This window comes from Symphalangus syndactylus, chromosome 2, assembly GCF_028878055.3.
Source record: "Symphalangus syndactylus isolate Jambi chromosome 2, NHGRI_mSymSyn1-v2.1_pri, whole genome shotgun sequence".
Classification (NCBI taxonomy): Eukaryota; Metazoa; Chordata; class Mammalia; order Primates; family Hylobatidae; genus Symphalangus; species Symphalangus syndactylus.
In genome coordinates this window covers 67,619,344-67,636,618 of record NC_072424.2, presented here as the reverse complement: position 1 = coordinate 67,636,618, position 17,275 = coordinate 67,619,344, and the positions used below count along the sequence as shown (strand labels likewise).

General features: G+C 48.1%; 1 protein-coding gene, 1 non-coding gene and 1 pseudogene across 3 annotated transcripts in view; 1 reads left to right on the top strand and 2 right to left on the bottom strand.

Annotated features, from left to right (window-relative positions):
- Positions 1-4,098: 4,098 nt before the first annotated feature.
- LOC129478181 (small nucleolar RNA U13) lies at positions 4,099-4,202 on the bottom strand. The gene has a single exon (XR_008656335.1). It is a non-coding gene; the product is annotated as a small nucleolar RNA U13 (small nucleolar RNA).
- A 4,432-nt stretch (positions 4,203-8,634) lies between these two features.
- MDN1 (midasin AAA ATPase 1) overlaps positions 8,635-17,275 on the top strand; it is a 183,195-nt gene continuing 174,554 nt past the window's right edge. Inside the window, exon 1 of one of the 2 annotated variants that reach the window (XM_055258756.2) lies at positions 8,635-8,933. In XM_055258756.2, the coding sequence (XP_055114731.2) occupies positions 8,832-8,933 (102 nt within the window). In that variant the 5' untranslated portion in view covers positions 8,635-8,831. The remainder of the gene's footprint in view (positions 8,934-17,275) is intronic. The other variant, XM_055258764.2, reaches the window with a different exon arrangement.
- On the bottom strand, positions 12,970-13,762 carry LOC129470737 (protein PIMREG-like; annotated as a pseudogene).

The window sequence follows — 17,275 nt, the reverse complement described above, 5'->3', positions numbered from 1 at the left end:
TTTTATAACCTTTCACTTTTGAACCATGTAACTGTTTCACATATTCAAAGACTGAGTTAAATCAGAAAGAAAAAAATCCTAAAATGGACAATTATTTGAAAAAGTTAAACTGTAAAAAGAGAGAAATGTAACCATAGAGAAAATAATTCCTTGAAGGGACTTTTAAACATAGTGCTCTAATTATTGTGAGACAAAGTAAAAAGGGTAAGAAGCCATTTTGCTCATTTCTGCTTGCCATCTAATTTCACAAAGCCCCTGACTCTGTGAGGAAGTGCAGCTCTCTGGAAAGATGCTTTGAAGGCAAACCAGGATAGAGCACACGGCCCCCAACATCTCTTGCCTGAGTACTATATTCCTTAAAGGAGGAATATGGACGTGCGCGGTGGCTCACGCCTGTAATCCCAGCACTTTGGGAGGCTGAGGAGGGCGGATCACGAGGTCAGGAGATCGAGACCATCCTGGCTAACACGGGGAAACCCCGTCTCTACTAAAAAATGCAAAAAATTAGCTGGGCATGATGGCAGGTGCCTGTAGTCCCAGCTACTAGGGAGGCTGAGGCAGGAGAATGGCGTGAACCCGGGAGGGGGAGCTTGCAGTGAGCCGAGGTCGCACCACTGCACTCCAGCCTGGGGAACAAAGCGAGACTCCGCCTCAAAAAAAAAAAAAAAAAAAGGAAAGGAGGAATATAGTGCCTTTCCCTACACATGAGATAATGTCTGATAGGATTAGTGATTATGCCTCTGAAATCTAAAACTAGATGTACTCCTGCACTGAAACTTTCATGTGATTTTGCACATACTGAACCTCCACCACAGATATATACACAGTGGGCTGAAACTGTGCTGCAGCGGTCTGACAGAACTCTGAAGGACAGGCCCTGGGCTGTAGACCTCAGTCTATAGTCCTCGGTAAGACTAGGCTGAATAAAACTAACATTTTTTTTTTGAGATGGAGTCTGCCTCTGTCCCCAGGCTGGAGTGCAGTACCATGATCTCAGCTCACTGCAATGTCTGCCTCCCAGGTTGAAGCAATTCTCATGCCTCAGCCTCTTCAGTAGCTAGGATTACAGGCGTGCACCAATATGCCTAGCTAATTTTTGTATTTTTAGTGGAGACTAAAATACAACATGGTGAAACTCCGTCTCTACTAAAAATACAAAATTTGCCGGGCGTGGTGACGCATGCCTGTAATCCCAGGTACTTGGGAGGCTGAGGCTTAAAACATAAACTTTCTCAGTGGATTTATTGACACAGATAACAGTCTGTTAAGTGAAAAAAGTTGTCTTGGAGTAGCTCTCTTTCTGGTACAGATAGCTTTACTAACAGAAATTTCCTCTGTGAGTATAAATTTCCTTTACAAAAGGGTAAGTTTATACTTTATTTTAGGCAATTGGGGAGGTAAAGAGGTTTTACTGAGTTGGCTGGTTCTGATTTTTCTTTACTTCAAAATAATATGTCAAAATGGTCTGTTTCGGGGTTGCACGTTCTGAACCTCTTTAACGTAATCAACAAGCAAAGGTTTCTTACAGTTCTGGAGGCTGGGAGATCCAAGATCAAGGAGCCAGCAGATTTATTGTCTGGTGAGGGCTCCCTTCCTGGTTTGTAGATGGCCACCTTCTTAGTGTATCCTCCCATGGCAGAGAGAGAAGGGACTCTAGTCTTTCCCTCCCATTATAAGGGCAGTAATCCTATTATGAGGACTGTATCCTCAAAATCTCATCTAAATCTAATTACCTCCAAAAGGTCTCACTTCCAAATACCATCACACTGGGGTATTAAGACTTCAACTTATGAATTTTGGAGGTTCACAAATATTTAAATCATTTTGCCGTTTCTTATAATTCACAGTTTCCCCTCCCATACTTTTTTCTTAAAATTTATGTCTTGAAAAACCTGAGTTTTTGATCTGTAGAATCTTTCACAGTCTGAGTTTTTCTGATTATAAATTCATGGTGCAGCTTCACATATTCTATCCTCTTCATTTTAAAAAATCGACAGCTGGGGCCAGGCACAGTAGCTCATGCCTGTAATCCCAGCACTTTGGGAGGCCGAAGCTGGTGGATCACTTGAGGCAAGGAGTTTGAGACCAGCCTGGTCCAACATGGTGAAACTCTGTCACTACTAAAAATACAAAAATTAGCCAGGTGTGGTGGTGGAAGCCTATAATCCCAGCTACTTGGGAGGCCGAGGCAGGAGAATCGCTTGAACCCAGGAGTTGGAGGTCACAGTGAGCTGAGATTGCGCCACTGTACTTCCAGGCTAGGTGACAGAGCGAGACTCCATCCCCCCCTCAAAAAAAATTGACAGCTGGATCAGAAGTTTGATCCTTTTGGTAAGACTGTAGGTAGCATTATGTTCTTTCATCAAGAGCCATCTAAAGTCTGTTTTTTTTTTGCCCCTTTTGCTATGTTAGCAGCCATTGATACTTAATGCCGAGATTAATGGATTAACTGGGAGTTGCAAAATAGTGGTATTCTAATTTTGTCAATTTTTTTTTTTTTTGAGACAGTCTCACTTTGTTCCCCAGGCTGCAGTGCAGTGGTGCGATCTCTGCTCACTGCAAGCTCCGCCTACCAGATTCACGCTATTCTCCTGCCTCAGCCTCCCGAGTAGCAGGGACCACAGGTGCCCACCACCACGCCCGGCTAATTTTTTGTATTTTTAGTAGAGACCAGGTTTCACTGTGTTAGCCAGGATGGTCTAGATCTCCTGACCTCGTGATCCGCCCGCCTCAGCCTCCCAAAGTGCTGGGATTACAAGCGTGAGCCACCGCATCGGCAATTTTTTCAAATTAGGTGGACTATTCTCAGGAAGAGACACTTGTCATCATCTTCTATTTAGTTATCCAGTGGTACAATCCACATATGAGAGGCAGGATACATTTTTAAATTTCTCCCTTTATCAGCTTTAAGATTGACTTCTTACTCTCCAAAGGCAACAGATTTTTTAAATTATTAGTATATATTAATGGGTTTTGATTCATTATAATCAAAACCTAATAGGTTTTGATTCATTATAATTGCTATCTTTATTAAAGCTCAGATTGTATCATCTTTGGTCAATGGTAGCATCTACAAGTTGATACTCAAGTTCTTTTTACATGACACTCATAATTTTTTTCAAAAATATTAATTTTCAGAGGTCACCAATGGCTGTTGGGTGGGCATTGCCAGCAGAGAAAGTAGTGTTAAGACTTAAGATAATTTAACACATTTAAGACCAGGCATGGTGGCTCATGCCTATAATCCCAGCACTTTGGGAGGCCAAGGCTGGAGGACTGTTTGAGCCCAGGAGTGGGAGACCAGACTGGGCAACATATGGAGACCTTGTCTATTAAAAAAAAAAAAAGAAAAGGCCGGGCGCGGTGGCTCACGCTTGTAATGCCAGCACTTTGGGAGGCTGAGGCAGGTGGATCACGAGGTCAGGAGATTGAGACCACAGTGAAACCCCGTCTCTACTAAAAATACAAAAAAATTAGCCGGGCTTGGTGGCGGGCACCTGTAGTCCCAGCTACTCCGGAGGCTGAGGCAGGAGAATGGCGTGAACCCGGGAGGCGGAGCTTGCAGTGAGCCGAGACTGCGCCACTGCACTCCAGCCTGGGCGACAGAGCGAGACTCTGTCTCAAAAAAAAAGAAGAGCTGGGTGTGGTGGTGCATGCCTGTAATCCCTGCACTTTGGGAGGCCGAGGCGGGCGGATTACTTGAAGTCAGGAGTTCGAGACCAGCCTGGCCAACGTGGTGAAACCCTGTCTCTACTAAAAAATACAAAAAATTAGAGAGGTGTGGTGGTGCACGCCTGTAATCCCAGCTACTCCAGAGACTCCAGAGGATGAGGCAGGAGAATTGCTTGAACCCAGGAGGAAGAGGTTGCAGTAAGCCAAGATCACACCACTTCACTCCACCTTGGGTGACAGAGTGAGACTATCTCAAAAAAAAAAAAAAAAAATTTGGATGTGGTAGCAGATTCCTGTAGTCCTAGCTACTCAGGAAGATTGCTTGGGCCCAGGGGTTCAAGGTTACATTGAGCTATGATTGCACCAGTACACTCTAGCCTGGGTGAGAGAGTAAGACCCTGTTTCTAAAATATATACATATTTTTATATCAGACAGGTAATATGCTGAGGTCATAACATGGTTTGAGGGAAGCACGTATTACACGTGTGTGTGAAAACCCAATCATCATGCTTATGAACTACAAAAGGATCAAAGATACTATTTTTTTAGTGCAAAATTTCAAACATACACAAAAGTAAAAGAAGAGTACAATAGGCTGGGTGTGGTGGCTTACCTCTGTAATCCCAGCACTTTGGGAGGTCAAGGCGGGTGGATTACCTGAGGTCAGGAGTTCGAGACAAGCCTGGCCAACGTAGTGAAACCCTGTCTCTACTTAAGATACAAAAGAAAAAATTAGCCGGGTGTGTGGTGGCGCATGCCTGTAGTCCCAGCTACTCGGGAGGTTGAGGCAGAATAGCTTGAACTCGGGAGGTGGAGGTTGCAGTGAGCTGAGATTGTGTCACTGCACTCTAGTCTGGGTGACAAAGCGAGACTCTGCCTCAAAAAAAAGAAAGAAGAGAAAAGAAGAATACAATAAACTCCTATTACCCAATATCTGGTTTCAATAATTACTAATACACTGTCAACCTTATTTCATCTATACTACATATGCTCTATTCCTTCCTTATCATCATCATTTTTATTATTATTTTTATTTATTTATTTATTTTATTTTTTTTTTTGAGACAGAGTTTTGCTCTGTCACCCAGGCTGGAGTGCAGTGGTGCGATCTCGGCTCACTGCAAGCTCTGCCTCCCGGGTTCACACCATTCTCCTGCCTCAGCCTCTCCGAGTAGCTGGGACTATAGGCGCCCACCACCATGCCTGGCTAATTTTTTTTTTTTTCTTTTGATTTTTAGTAGAGACGGGGTTTCACCGTGGTCTGGATCTCCTGACCTCGTGATCCGCCCGCCTCGGCCTCCCAAAGTGCTGGGATTACAAGTGTGAGCCACCGCACCCGGCCTTTTTTTATTATTTTGAGACAGAATCTCCTTCTGTCGCCCAGGCTGGAGTGCGATGGTGGGATCTCGACTCACTGCAACCTCCACCTCCCAGGTTCAAGCGATTCTTTTTTTTTTTTTTTGAGAAGGAGTCTCGCTCTTTCACCCAGGCTGGAGTGCAGTGGCGGGATCTCGGCTCACTGCAGCCTCCGCCCCCCGAGATTCACGCCATTCTCCTGCCTCAGCCTCCCGCATAGCTGGGACTACAGGCGCCCGCCACCTCGCCCGGCTAATTTTTTTGTATTTTTAGTAGAGACGGGGTTTCACCGTGTTAGCCAGGATGGTCTCGATCTCCTGACCTCGTGATCCGCCCGCCTCGGCCTCCCAAAGTGCTGGGATTACAGGCGTGAGCCACCGCGCCTGGCTCAAGCGATTCTTCTGCCTCAGCCTCCCGAGTAGCTGGGATTACAGGCGCTTGCCACTGCACCTAGCTAATTTTTATATACATATTTTTTGTTGTTTTTGTTTTTTGAGACGGAGTTTCTCTGTTGCCCAGGTGGGAGTGCAGTGGCACGATCTCGGCTCACCGCAACCTCTGCCTCCCGGGTTCAAGTGATTCTCCTGCCTCAGCCTCCCAAATAGCTGGGACTACAGGCATGTGCCACCATGCCCGGCTAATTTTTGTATTTTTAGTAGAGACAGGGTTTCACCATGTTGGCCAGGCTGGTCTCAAACTCCTGACCTCAGGTGATCTGCCCGCCTTGGCCTGCCAAAGTGCTGGGATTACAGGTGTGAGCCACTGTGCCTGGCCAATTTTTGTATTTTTAGTAGAGACGGGGTTTCACCATCTTGGCCAGGCTGGTCTTGAACTCCTGACCTCGTGATCCACCCGACTCAGCCTCCCAAAGTGCTGGGATTACAGGTGTGAGCCACTGTGCCCTGCCCAGTCTTAGATTTTCATTACCCCCAAATTTTGCCTCCTGGCTGTTTACATTGTCTTCTCTTCCAATCCCAAATTCAGGAAACCACTAACCTGATCTATTAATTTAATCACCCTAGAGCTGTTCATCTTCCTGCTGCTGCCCAGATGAAAGTTCCGGGATTTCCCTTAACTTTAAACACTTAAAAGTAAAATAATCCTGTGGATTAGGATTATGATCCACAGGATTATTTTACTTTTTCTTTCTGTGCTAAATCTCTTATTTCCTGGATCCCATGTTGTCTTCTTTCTTGGTTTTATCCTCCTTTTTCAGGGGGCACCTCTTTCAACAGATTCCTGAGAATAGTTGCCAGGGTGCATTATCACTACATAACTACTTTTTTTTTTTTGTCTTTTTCTTCTTTTTGAGACAGAGTTTTGCTCTTGTCGCCCAGGCTGGAGTGCACTGGCACAATGTCCGCTCACTGCAACCTCCGCCTCCCAGGTTAAAGCTATTCTCCTGCCTCAGCCTCCTGAGTAGCTGTGATTACAGGTGCCTGCCACCACACCCGGCTAATTTTTGTATTTTTAGTAGAGACAAGGTTTCACCATGTTGGCCAGACTGGTCTCAAACTCCCAACCTCAGGTGATCTGCCTGCCTTGGCCTCCCAAAGTGCTGGGATTACAGGTGTGAGCCACCGCGCCTGGCGCCCCACCTTTAAAAAAAAAAAAAAAAAAAGACGGAGTTTCGCTCTTGTTGCCCAGGCTGGAGTGCAATGGCACAATCTCGGCTCACTGCAACCTCAGCCTCCTGGTTTCAAGCGATTCTCCTGCTTCAGCCTCCCAAGTAGCTGGGATTACAGGCATGCACCACCACACCGGCTAATTTTTGTATTTTTAGTAGAGACGGGGTTTCACCATGTTGGTCAGGCTGGTCTCGAACTGCTGACCTCAGGTGATCTGCCTGCCTCGGCCTCCCAAAATGCTGGGATTACAGGCGTGAGCCAAGGCACCCAGCCCTAATTTTTGTATTTTTAGTAGAGACGGGGTTTCACCATGTTGGCCAGGCTGGTCTCCAACTCCTTTTTTTTTTTTTTTTTTTTTTTTGAGACGGCGTCTCGCTCTGTCACCCAGGCTGGAGTGCAGTGGCGCAATCTCGGCTCACTGCAAGCTCCGCCTCCTGGGTTCACGCCATTCTCCTGCCTCAGCCTCTCCGAGTAGCTGGGACTACAGGCACCCGCCACCACGCCCGGCTAATTTTTTTGTATTTTTAGTAGAGACGGGGTTTCACCGTGGTCTCGATCTCCTGACCTCGTGATCCGCCCGCCTCGGCCTCCCAAAGTGCTGGGATTACAAGCGTGAGCCACCGCGCCCGGCTGGTCTCCAACTCCTTATCTTGTGATCTGCCTGCCTTGCCTTGAGCCACTGCACCCAGCCCACAAGTGCACTTTTAATGTTATGGACTCTACTATTTTTTATGACTTCCAGAATATTCTATAACTTACACCCCATAGTTTAATATTCCCAATTGAACATTTTCTTCCAATATCTGTATTAAGAAAACTGCAAGGGGTGTCTTTGTCACACTTATGTGAGGATTTCCGCAGGCTAGAGTCCTACAAGGGGAATTGCTGGGGCAGAATGTTAACTAGTTAGGTATGAGCAGAGCAGGAGAGCGCGCCCCACCCCACACACACCAGGACTATTGGGTGACAATCAAGTGATGGTCAGGCGGTTCTTAACTATTTCTCTAATGTTCACCGGGGCCAGCGAAAGGCAGTCTCCTAATAGAAAACACCTGAAACTGATCAGTAGCTTAAAGTAAGATCTCAGGAGTGGGGAGAAGCAATGCAAGTTCCCGAAAGTATGCCAACATATAAAGCCTCAAGTCAAGAGGTCAAGCTGCACACTTGGTTTCTCAAGTCGCCTGCTTGGCAGTCTTCCAAGTTGTAGTTTCCTCCTTTTCTTTCCGTCCTGTTCTAAAGCCTTTTGATAAACTTTTACTTCTACTCTGAAACTTGTCTCGGTCTCTCCTGCCTTATGCCCTTACGTGGAATTCTTTCTTCTGAGGAGGCAAGAACTAAGGTTACTGCTGACCCCTACCTATACACGGGGTAATTGCCACCGCTAACAAGAAGGGGAGAATCAGCTTTTCTTTTCTTTTTTTGAGACAGAAAATTCTGCTGTGTCGCGCGGCTGGAGTGCAGCTGCACGATCTCGGCTTACTGTAACCTCCGTCTCCCGAGTTCAAGCGGTTCTCCTGCCTCAGCCTCCCGAGTAGCTGGGACTACAGGCGCGCGCCACCATGCCCGGCTAATTTTTGTATTTTTAGTAGAGAAGGGGGTTTCACCACGTTGCCCAGGCTGGTCTCGAACTGCTAACCTCAAGTGATCTGCCCGCCTCGGCCTCCCAAAATGCTGGGATAAAGACATGCGCCACCGCGCCTGGCCGAGAATCAGCTTTTCTCTCACATCTGATTTTTCCGTGTGTTCAGGCAGAAGGAAGGCACGGTGGGCTAAGAATCACACGGCCCCTCTTTCCTCCCCGGCCGAACGCACTCTTCTCTCTGTCCAACCACGTGCTGTGTTCGCGAGCCCCCATCACTCATGCATCCAAACCGACTAGATTTTTGCTTCCATTTCCCTCCCGGAAAAGGCGGGACAGCGAACACCGGCGTTTCCGCCGCTGAGGGGCCGAGGCCCGGAGGGCGCCGCGTAGCCGTCCCGAGCTGATGACGTCAAACGCCGTGTGCTCACCCACGTGTGGTGCCTCTTTCCCGGTGTCGGCGCTGGAGCTGAGGACGCCTTTCCTGGGGGCGTAGTTGGTGGTGGCTGCTTGGGCACTGTGACCTCGGCGGCTTGGGGACGCTGGCCGCGAAGTAGGGAGCGCAGGTGGCCCCTCGGGGTGAGGGCCCTGGGTCATGGAGCACTTCTTGCTGGAGGTGGCAGTCGCGCCGCTGCGGTTAATCGCAGCCAAGAACGAGAAGAGCCGCAGTGAGTTGGGCAGGTTCTTGGCCAAGCAGGTAAGACGTGAAGGGAGAGGGAAAGCGCCGGACCGACTGGGTCGCCCCACTAGTAAGCTTCCTGCGCTCCCCCGCCGATACTCGCCGCTTTAAGGGGAGAGTGGTGCAGCCTCAAGTCAAGCTGGCCCCCTCCTCTGGGCTGGCGCAGGTCGTGGAGGTTTCCGAGCGTGTTTGAGGCGATTGGAAGGAGTCTTTTGTTTTTATCTGGGGGAGCCTTCCAGTACCCTTCCCACCGCCTCTCACCCCTATGCAAGCGCTTTGGCTGCTTGTGGCGGAGGTGGCCTTCCGAAAGGAATGTGGTTTGTTTTTCTGAAATTGAGGTTGCGTTTCTGCCCTTTTGACAAGTGTACGTATCACCTAAGTGTGCGTAGTGCAGCCGCTCCTGTTAGTTTGGGTGAACCATTGACAAATATTGATTGCATTCCTGTTGTGCGTAAGGAACGGTGTGGCGCTGTGAGAAAGTGGATAGATAAATTCGTTACGATCTCTGCCATGAGGGAAATTTGCATCTATTTTTGGAGACAGTTCGTAAACACTTAAAACAGCTGAAGGACAAAGCAAGACAGCGAATACTCACTGTAACTAACTATACAAATTATAAGGTTAATTAGAGTTTTCTGGGAAATAGGTCTTCGGGCTTTTAAGAACCTTCTCATTGACTCCTTCTACCTGAGTTGAAGACACTTTTTTTTTTTTTTTTTTTTGAGACGGAGTCTCGCTGTGTCGCCAGGCTGGAGTGCAGTGGCGCGATCTCGGCTCACTGCACCCTCCGTCTCCCGGGTTCAAGCGATTCTCCTGCCTCAGCCTCCCAAGTAGCTGGGATTACAGGCGCGCGCCACCACGCCTAGCTAATTTTTGTATTTTTAGCAGAGACGGGGTTTCACCATGTTGGGCAGGATGGTCTCGATCTCTTGACCTCGTGATCCGCCCGCCTCAGCCTCCCAAAGTGCTGGGATTACAGGCGTGAGCCACGGGACAGGTGAGTGTGGTCCCAGGTACTTGGGTCCCAGGCGTGGCTAATTAAAAAAAAATTTTTTTTTTTGGTAGCTATAAGGTCCCCCTTTGTTGCCCCGACTGGTCTGGAACCCCTGGCTCAAGTGATCATCCCGCCTTGGCCTCCCAAAGTGCAGGGATTGTAGGAGTGAGCCACCGTGTCCGGCGTAAAAATTTTTTTTTTTTTTTTTTTGAGACGGAGTCCCGCCCTGTCGTCCAGACTGGAGTGCAATGGCCCACCATCTCAGCTCACTGCAACCTCCGCCTCCCGAGTTCAAGCGATTCTTCTGTCTCAGCCTCCCGAGTAGCTGGGATTACAGGCGTGCGCCACCATGCCTGGCTAATGTTTTGTATTTTTAGTAGAGACGGGGTTTCACTGTGTGGGTCAGGCTGGTCTCCTGACCTCAGGTGATCCACCCGCCTTGGCCTCCTAAAGTGCTGGGATTACAGGCATGAGCCACGGCGCCCTGCCCTGAAGTATTTTTTTGATGTATCTCCAGCCCAATTGTTCTGGGGAGTGGGGCCAATTTTGCTCCCAGGGACAAATCTGGAGACCTTTATGGTTATCACAACTGTTCATTATGGGGGTGCTACTAGCATCTAGTGCATCAAGGCCAGGGATGCTGCTATGCATTCTGTTATGTATGGGACAACCCCCTACAACAGAGTTATCCGTCGTAAATGGCAGTGGTGCAAAATTGAGAAACCCTGCCCCAGACTGGTTGTTTACTTTCTGCTCAGGGCTTGCTATTTCAGCAACACTAAGCTGCCTGCAATGACCGCAGGTTGTTACCCTCCACTGTTGTTGACTGGAGTCGCCTCCCGTTGTTAATGTCTGTTATTGTCAGGACCATTCCTCGCTGTTACTTGCCTCATTGACTTTGCATTTCCTTTCCTTAGAAGGCTGCATCTCTCTTCTATGCCCTGCTTAGAACTTGTTTGTTAACTTGTTTGTTCTGGAAGACTGCTTTTGTAATGGTCTTCCCCAGGAAGACTTTTCTGACTTTACCCTTTCCTCTTCCTCTTAACCTTTGTTTCAACTAATTGATTCTCAGTGGTTGATTGAGAATATGTCCAGAGAAGGGGACTGTGTAGCTGTAGTGTCCAGTACAGTGTCTGATATGCAGTAGGCAGTAAATGTTTATTGACTGTATTAACAGGTTAAGGTACTCACAAATTGTGATACTTTTGTCAATGAAAAGTGTCAAACTCTAAAATATTTTAAGAGATTTATTCTGAGCTAAATGTGAGTTACCATGGCTCATGACACAGCCCCAGGAGATCTTGAGAAAATGTGCCCAAGGTGGTCGGGCTACAGCTTGGTTTTATACGTTTTAGGGAGACCTAAGACATCAGTCAGTACATGTAAGATGTACATTGGTTTGGTCTGGAAAGCTGGGACAACTCCAAGGGTGAGGGGGGCGGTCTTCCAAGTCACAGGTGGATTCAAAGATTTGCTGACTGGCAATTGGCTGAGAGTTTATTTAAATCCCTGGAATCAATAGAATGGAGTGTCTAGGTTAAGATAGGGGTGTGGAGGCTGGGCACAGTGGCACACGCCTGTAATCCCAGCACTTTGGGAGGCCGAGGTGGGTGGATCATGAGCTCAGGAGATCGACATCATTCTGGCTAACATGGTGAAACCCTGTCTTTACTAAAAATATGAAAAATTAGCTGGGCATGGTGGCAGGCACCTGTAGTCCCAGCTACTCAAGAGGCTGAGGCAGGAGAATGGCATGAACCTGGGAGGCGGAGCTTGCAGTGAGCTGAGATTGTGCCACTGCACTCCAGCCTGGGCAACAGAGCGAGACTCTGTCTCAAAAAAAAAAAAAAAAGATAGGGATGTGGAGACCAAGGTTCATATTATGCAAATGAAGCCTCCAGGTAACAGGTTTCAGAGAGAACAGATTGCAATTGTTTCTTTTTTTAAAATTTTTATTATTTTTTAAAGAGATAGGATCTTGCTCTGTTGTCCAGGCCGGTCTAGAACTCCTAGGCTCAAGTGATCCACCTACCTCAGCCTCCCAAAGTGCTGGGATTATAAGCCTAGCCTGTAAATGATTTTTTTTTTTCCCAAATGCAGTCTCCTCACCCCCACCCCCAGACGGAGATGGAGTCTTGCTCTGTCACCCAGGCTGGACTGCAGTGGCGCAATCTCAACTCACTGCAACCTCCGCCTCCTGGGTTCAAGCAGTTCTCCTGCCTCAGCCTCCCGAGTAGCCGGGATTACAGGTGCCTGCCACTGTGCCTGGCTAATTTTTGTATTTTTAGTAGAGACGGGGTTTCACCACATTAGCCAGGCTGGTCTCGAACTCCTGACCTCAGGTGATCCACCCGCGTCAGCCTCCCAAAGTGCTGGGATTAGAGGTGTGAGCCACTGCGCCCAGCCACAAAACAGTCTTTATTATGAGAAAGTAGTGTTATCTAGTCTTTATTATAAGAAAGCAATGCTATCTGGTTTCTTTCTAATAAAATGACAAAGTAGATTTCTTAAATAATTTATAAAGGGCAGGAATTGCTCTTGAACAGGGCTACCCCTTCTGGCACACCCACAGTGCTCTGCCTTAAGCATATAAATAGGTACCTGTGAGCCCAGGGTTTAAGCCTGGAACTATCTCCTATGCCTTCCTCCAGGTCCCTGGTAGGGAAAGCAGGGATGAGAGTGGTGCCTCCAAGGGCCTTGGCATTGGAAACACAGTGGGTGAGTGACTCTGGATGACGCCCCAAAAACCAAGCACCTGGTTTTAGTTCAGAGCTCTCAAACATCTGATGCTGGCTCTTCACATTGTAGATGAAGCAAATACCAGGCTCAAGGTCAAGTATACGATGCATTTCTAAGCCCAAGAGTCCCCTTGGGGAGTAGAAGGAACAATTCTCCCCACCTCTGCAAGATCTCCCCAAGACACTCTCAGGCTGTGGCAGGCAGTCACTGATGGGTCCAGATGTGGCTGGAGCAGGGGGGTTCTGGGCTCCTTGCTAGTCGGGTCTTTGTTAGCAGTGGCCCAGTTGTACTGATGACTCCTGGGAGCTTCCACCAGGAAGCTCATGGGGAAGCACAGACATTCTTGGGTATGAAGCGTTGGTGGTCAGACAGGGCTTGTTTCCTGCAGGGCACTTCCTCAATCATGAATGAGAGTATCATTTCACCACTCTCTTCTGCCATAATGGCTTCATCCAGCTCTTGGGACGGCTTCTGGAGATGCCGAATTCCTGCTCCCCATAGGCTCTAGGTCACTATCAGACCCACTGGGAGAGCAGAGGAGCTCCGTCGAGCAGTAGGGGCTCTGGAAGGCAGTCTCCCGCCTCCACTGCCGTAGAGGGTGGGCACGTGAGCCCAGCCCGTCCAGGTAGAGAGGTGGTGATGCACAGGGGTCTGTGGCTGAGTGGTCAGAGGCAGCTCCAGACAGCCGAATCCTCTTCTGGCTCAGGCTGTGAGTTGGGGAGCCACTGCCCTCCCTTTTGTACCCCTTTCTTCTTCCTCCTGGCCTTCACCTGGGTCTCTACCAGCCACTTGGTGCTACTTTGGCAGGACTCCTGGATTCTCTGTGACATGGCACCCAGGGTGCTCTTAGCTGAGCGAGCTGCAGCCTGGAGTCTCTTACTGCCCTGACCCTGGTTTCTAGGGGTTTCTAGGAGGTGCCTGTCCAGAGGTTGAGGTTGATGGCTCTTAGGGGCAGCCTCCTTTGGAACTGTCTGCACAGAGAACTCAGGGCCCTGGCGGAGATCTCCCGATGGCTGACCATAGGCTGCAGCTCCTTGCTGTCCAGCAGCTGCTCCTGGTGCTGGAGAGATCTCCGGTGCATGGAGGCCCTCACATCCTGCCACTGAGAAACCATCTGTCTGGCCAAGAGTCTACTCTGCCCACTAGACCTCAACACCCCCAACATATGCCTGAAGCCAAGCACTGTAAATGTTAAATGTTTCTTATAAGACTTAAAGAGACAACTTTGCAGGGCCATGTCAAAATTTGTCAAAGCTATATATTTTGGGCCAGATGTGGTGGCTCATGCCTGTCATCACAGCACTGTTGGAGGCTGAGGGAGGAGAATTGTTTGAACCCAGGAGTTTGAGACCAGCTTGGGCAACATAGCAGAGAGAGACTGTCTCTACCAAAAAAAAAAGGGGGGGTGGGTTAAAATACTGCTGAAATACTTCTTTCAGTGTTTGCTGTCTGTCATATTTGTATCTTATTGCTACCAGTAGTCTGTTTTGTCAGTCCTAAGGTTTTAATGCTAATGCTGGTTAGCTGTGCCAGAATTCCAAAGGGAAGAGAGTATAATGAGGCGTGTCTGACCACCCATTCCCAGCATGGCCTGAACTAGTGTTTCAGGTTTACTTTAGAATGCACTTGACTGAGAGGAGAAGGATTTACCTTCATTCAGTTGGTTGGGGGGGCTTAGAATTTTATTTTTGGTTTATGCTTTCTTTTTATTTTTTTTTATTATTTATTTATTTATTTATTTATTTGTTTTTGAGATGGAGTCTCGCTCTGTCACCCAAGCTGGAGTGCAGTGGCGCAGTCTCGGCTCACTGCAAGCTCCGCCTCCCGGGTTCACGCCATTCTCCTGCCTCAGCCTCTCCGAGTAGCTGGGACTACAGGCGCCCGCCACCACGCCTGGCTAATTTTTTGTTTGTTTGTTTGTTTTTTGTATTTTTAGTAGAGACGGGGTTTCACCGTGTAAGCCACGATGGTCTCGATCTCCTGACCTCGTGATCCGCCCGCCTCAGCCTCCCAAAGTGCTGGGATTACAAGCGTGAGCCACTGCGCCCGGCCTCTTTTTATTTTTTAAGACAGGGTCTGGAGAGCAGTAGCCTTGACATCCTAGGTTCAACTGATCATCTTACTTTAGGACCCTCCCCATCCCCTCCAGTAGCTGGAACTATAGGCATGCCACCACGTCTGGCTAATTTTTTTTTTTTTTAAATCTTGGGTAGAAACAAGGTCTTGCTGTGTTGCCTAGGCTGGTCTCAAACTCTTGGGCTCAAGCAGTCCTCCCACCTTGGCCACCCAAAATGCAGGGATTACAGGCATACTTACTTATTTTTGGCAGAACGTAGCTTTAACTTTCAGTGTTTGAAGCAAATGATGACAGTGTTGATGCTTTAATGCTTCCCCTGCCCGAGACAGGGTCTCCCTTTATGGCCTGGGCTAGAGTACAGTGATCATAGTTCACTTCGGCCTTGACCTCCTGGGCTCAAATGGCCCTCCCACCTCATCCTTCTGAGTAGTTGGGACAACAGGTGCACAATACCATGCCTGACTAATTTCTTTTTTTTTTTTTTTTGAGACAGAGTCTTGCTGTGTCACCCAGGCTGGAGTGCAATGGCATGATCTTGGCTCACTTCAACCTCTGCCTCCTGGGTTCAAGCAATTCTCCTGCTTCAGCCTCCCAAGTAGCTGGGATTACAGGCACCTGGCACCGTGCCCAGCTAATTTTTGTATTTTTAGTAGAGATAGGGTTTTGCCATGTTGGCAAGGCTGCTTTCGAACTCCTGACCTCAGGTGATCCTCCTGCCTCAGCCTCCCGAAGTGCTGGGATTACAGGCATGAGCCACTGCGCCCAGCCTTGCCTGGCCAATTTCTAAAAAAAATTTTGTGGCCGAGCACAGTGGCTCAGGCCTGTACCAGCACTTTGGGAGGCCAAGGTGGGCAGATCACCTGAGGTTGGGAGTTTGAGACCAGCCTGACCAACATGGAGAAACCCCTTCTCTACTAAAGATACGAAATTAGCCAGGTGTGGTGGCGCATGCCTGTAATCCCAGCTACTGGGGAGGCTGAGGCAGGAGAATCTCTTGAACCTGGGAGGCAGAGGTTGTGGTGAGCCGAAATCGCGCCATTGCACTCCAGCCTGGGCAACAACAATGAAACTCCCTCTCAAAAAAAAAAAAATTTTTTTTGTAGAGATGGTGAGTCTCACCATGTTGCCCAGGCTGGTCTTGAACTCTTGGGCTCAAGCCATCCTCCCACCTTGGCCTACCAAAGTGTTGGGATTGCAGTTATGAGCCACTGCACCCAGCCTAATTGCTTAGGTTTTATAGAGTAGTTTAGGAATTGTTTCTTTTTAGCTGAAAATACACATCTCAGCTGATACATGTAATTATAAATAATAACACTGAGGTAGAAAAACTTGCCTTATCCTTTTAATTAACTCTGCTTTGAGAAGGGCTAACTGATCAGTTAGCAGTTGAATATAACAATATAGTAATTTCATTACTCAAAACAGTAAAAAAATTCAGTATGTTAAGCATACAGACATACAAATATGAAGACTTTTTTTCCTTTTCTATTTTTGTTGGCTAATTATTGGGAAATTGATGAATTTTGTTATAGCAAAGGAACGGAATTGGTTTGTATTTTTGGTGGGAAGAGAAGAGCTGAGCCACCTTAAAAATGTTTTTTCTTGGCCAGGCGCGGTGGCTGAGCTCAGACAATCTACCTGCCTTGGCCTCCCAAAGTGCTAGGATTACAGGCGTGAGTAACCACACCCGGCCAATAAAAATGTTTTTTCTTGGCTGGGCGTGGTGGCCCACACCTGTAATCCCAGCATTTTGGGAGGCCAAGGTGGGCGAATCACGAGGTCAGGAGTTTGAGACCAGCCTGGCCAACATAGTGAAACCCCGTCTCTACTAAAAATACAAAAATTAGCCGGGTGTGCTGGCGCATACCTGTAATCCCAGCTACTCGGGAGGCTGAGGCAGGAGAATTGCTTGAACCCGGGAGGCAGAGGTTGCAGTGAACCAAGATCAGGCCACTGCACTCCAGCCAGGGCAACAGAGCGAGACTCCGTCTCAGAAAAAAAAAAAAAGTTTTTTCTTGTATTTGTTAAGTAATCAGTATTCTTCAGCTTTCCTCATACTTGCTTGTATCCCAGCCACCTAAATAAAACCCATTTAAGCTTCACAGAATGTTAAGAGAAGTGAGAAAATACAAAGGTGTAGCTGGGAGGAATGCAGTCCTTTCCCTTTTCCAGTGGGTCCCAGTCTCCCAAGGAGAAAGGCAAGATTTCCTAAGAATGTTACGGGAGTAATCACAGGTTTAAGAAGTAAATCCTGGCTGGTCGCGGTGGCTCACACTTATAATCCCAGCACTTTGGGAGGCCGAGGTGGGTGGATCACGAGGTCAAGATATTGAGACCATCCTGGCCAACATGGTGAAACACCGTCTCTACTAAAAATACAAAAAATTAGCGGGGCGTGGTGGCGGGCGCCTGTAGTCCCAGCTACTTGGGAGGCTGTGGCAGGAGAATTGGTTGAACTGAACCCGAGAGGGAGGCAGAGGTGACAGTGAGCTGACATTGTACCACTGCACTCTAGCCTGGCGACAGAGTGAGACCCTATCTTAAAAAAAA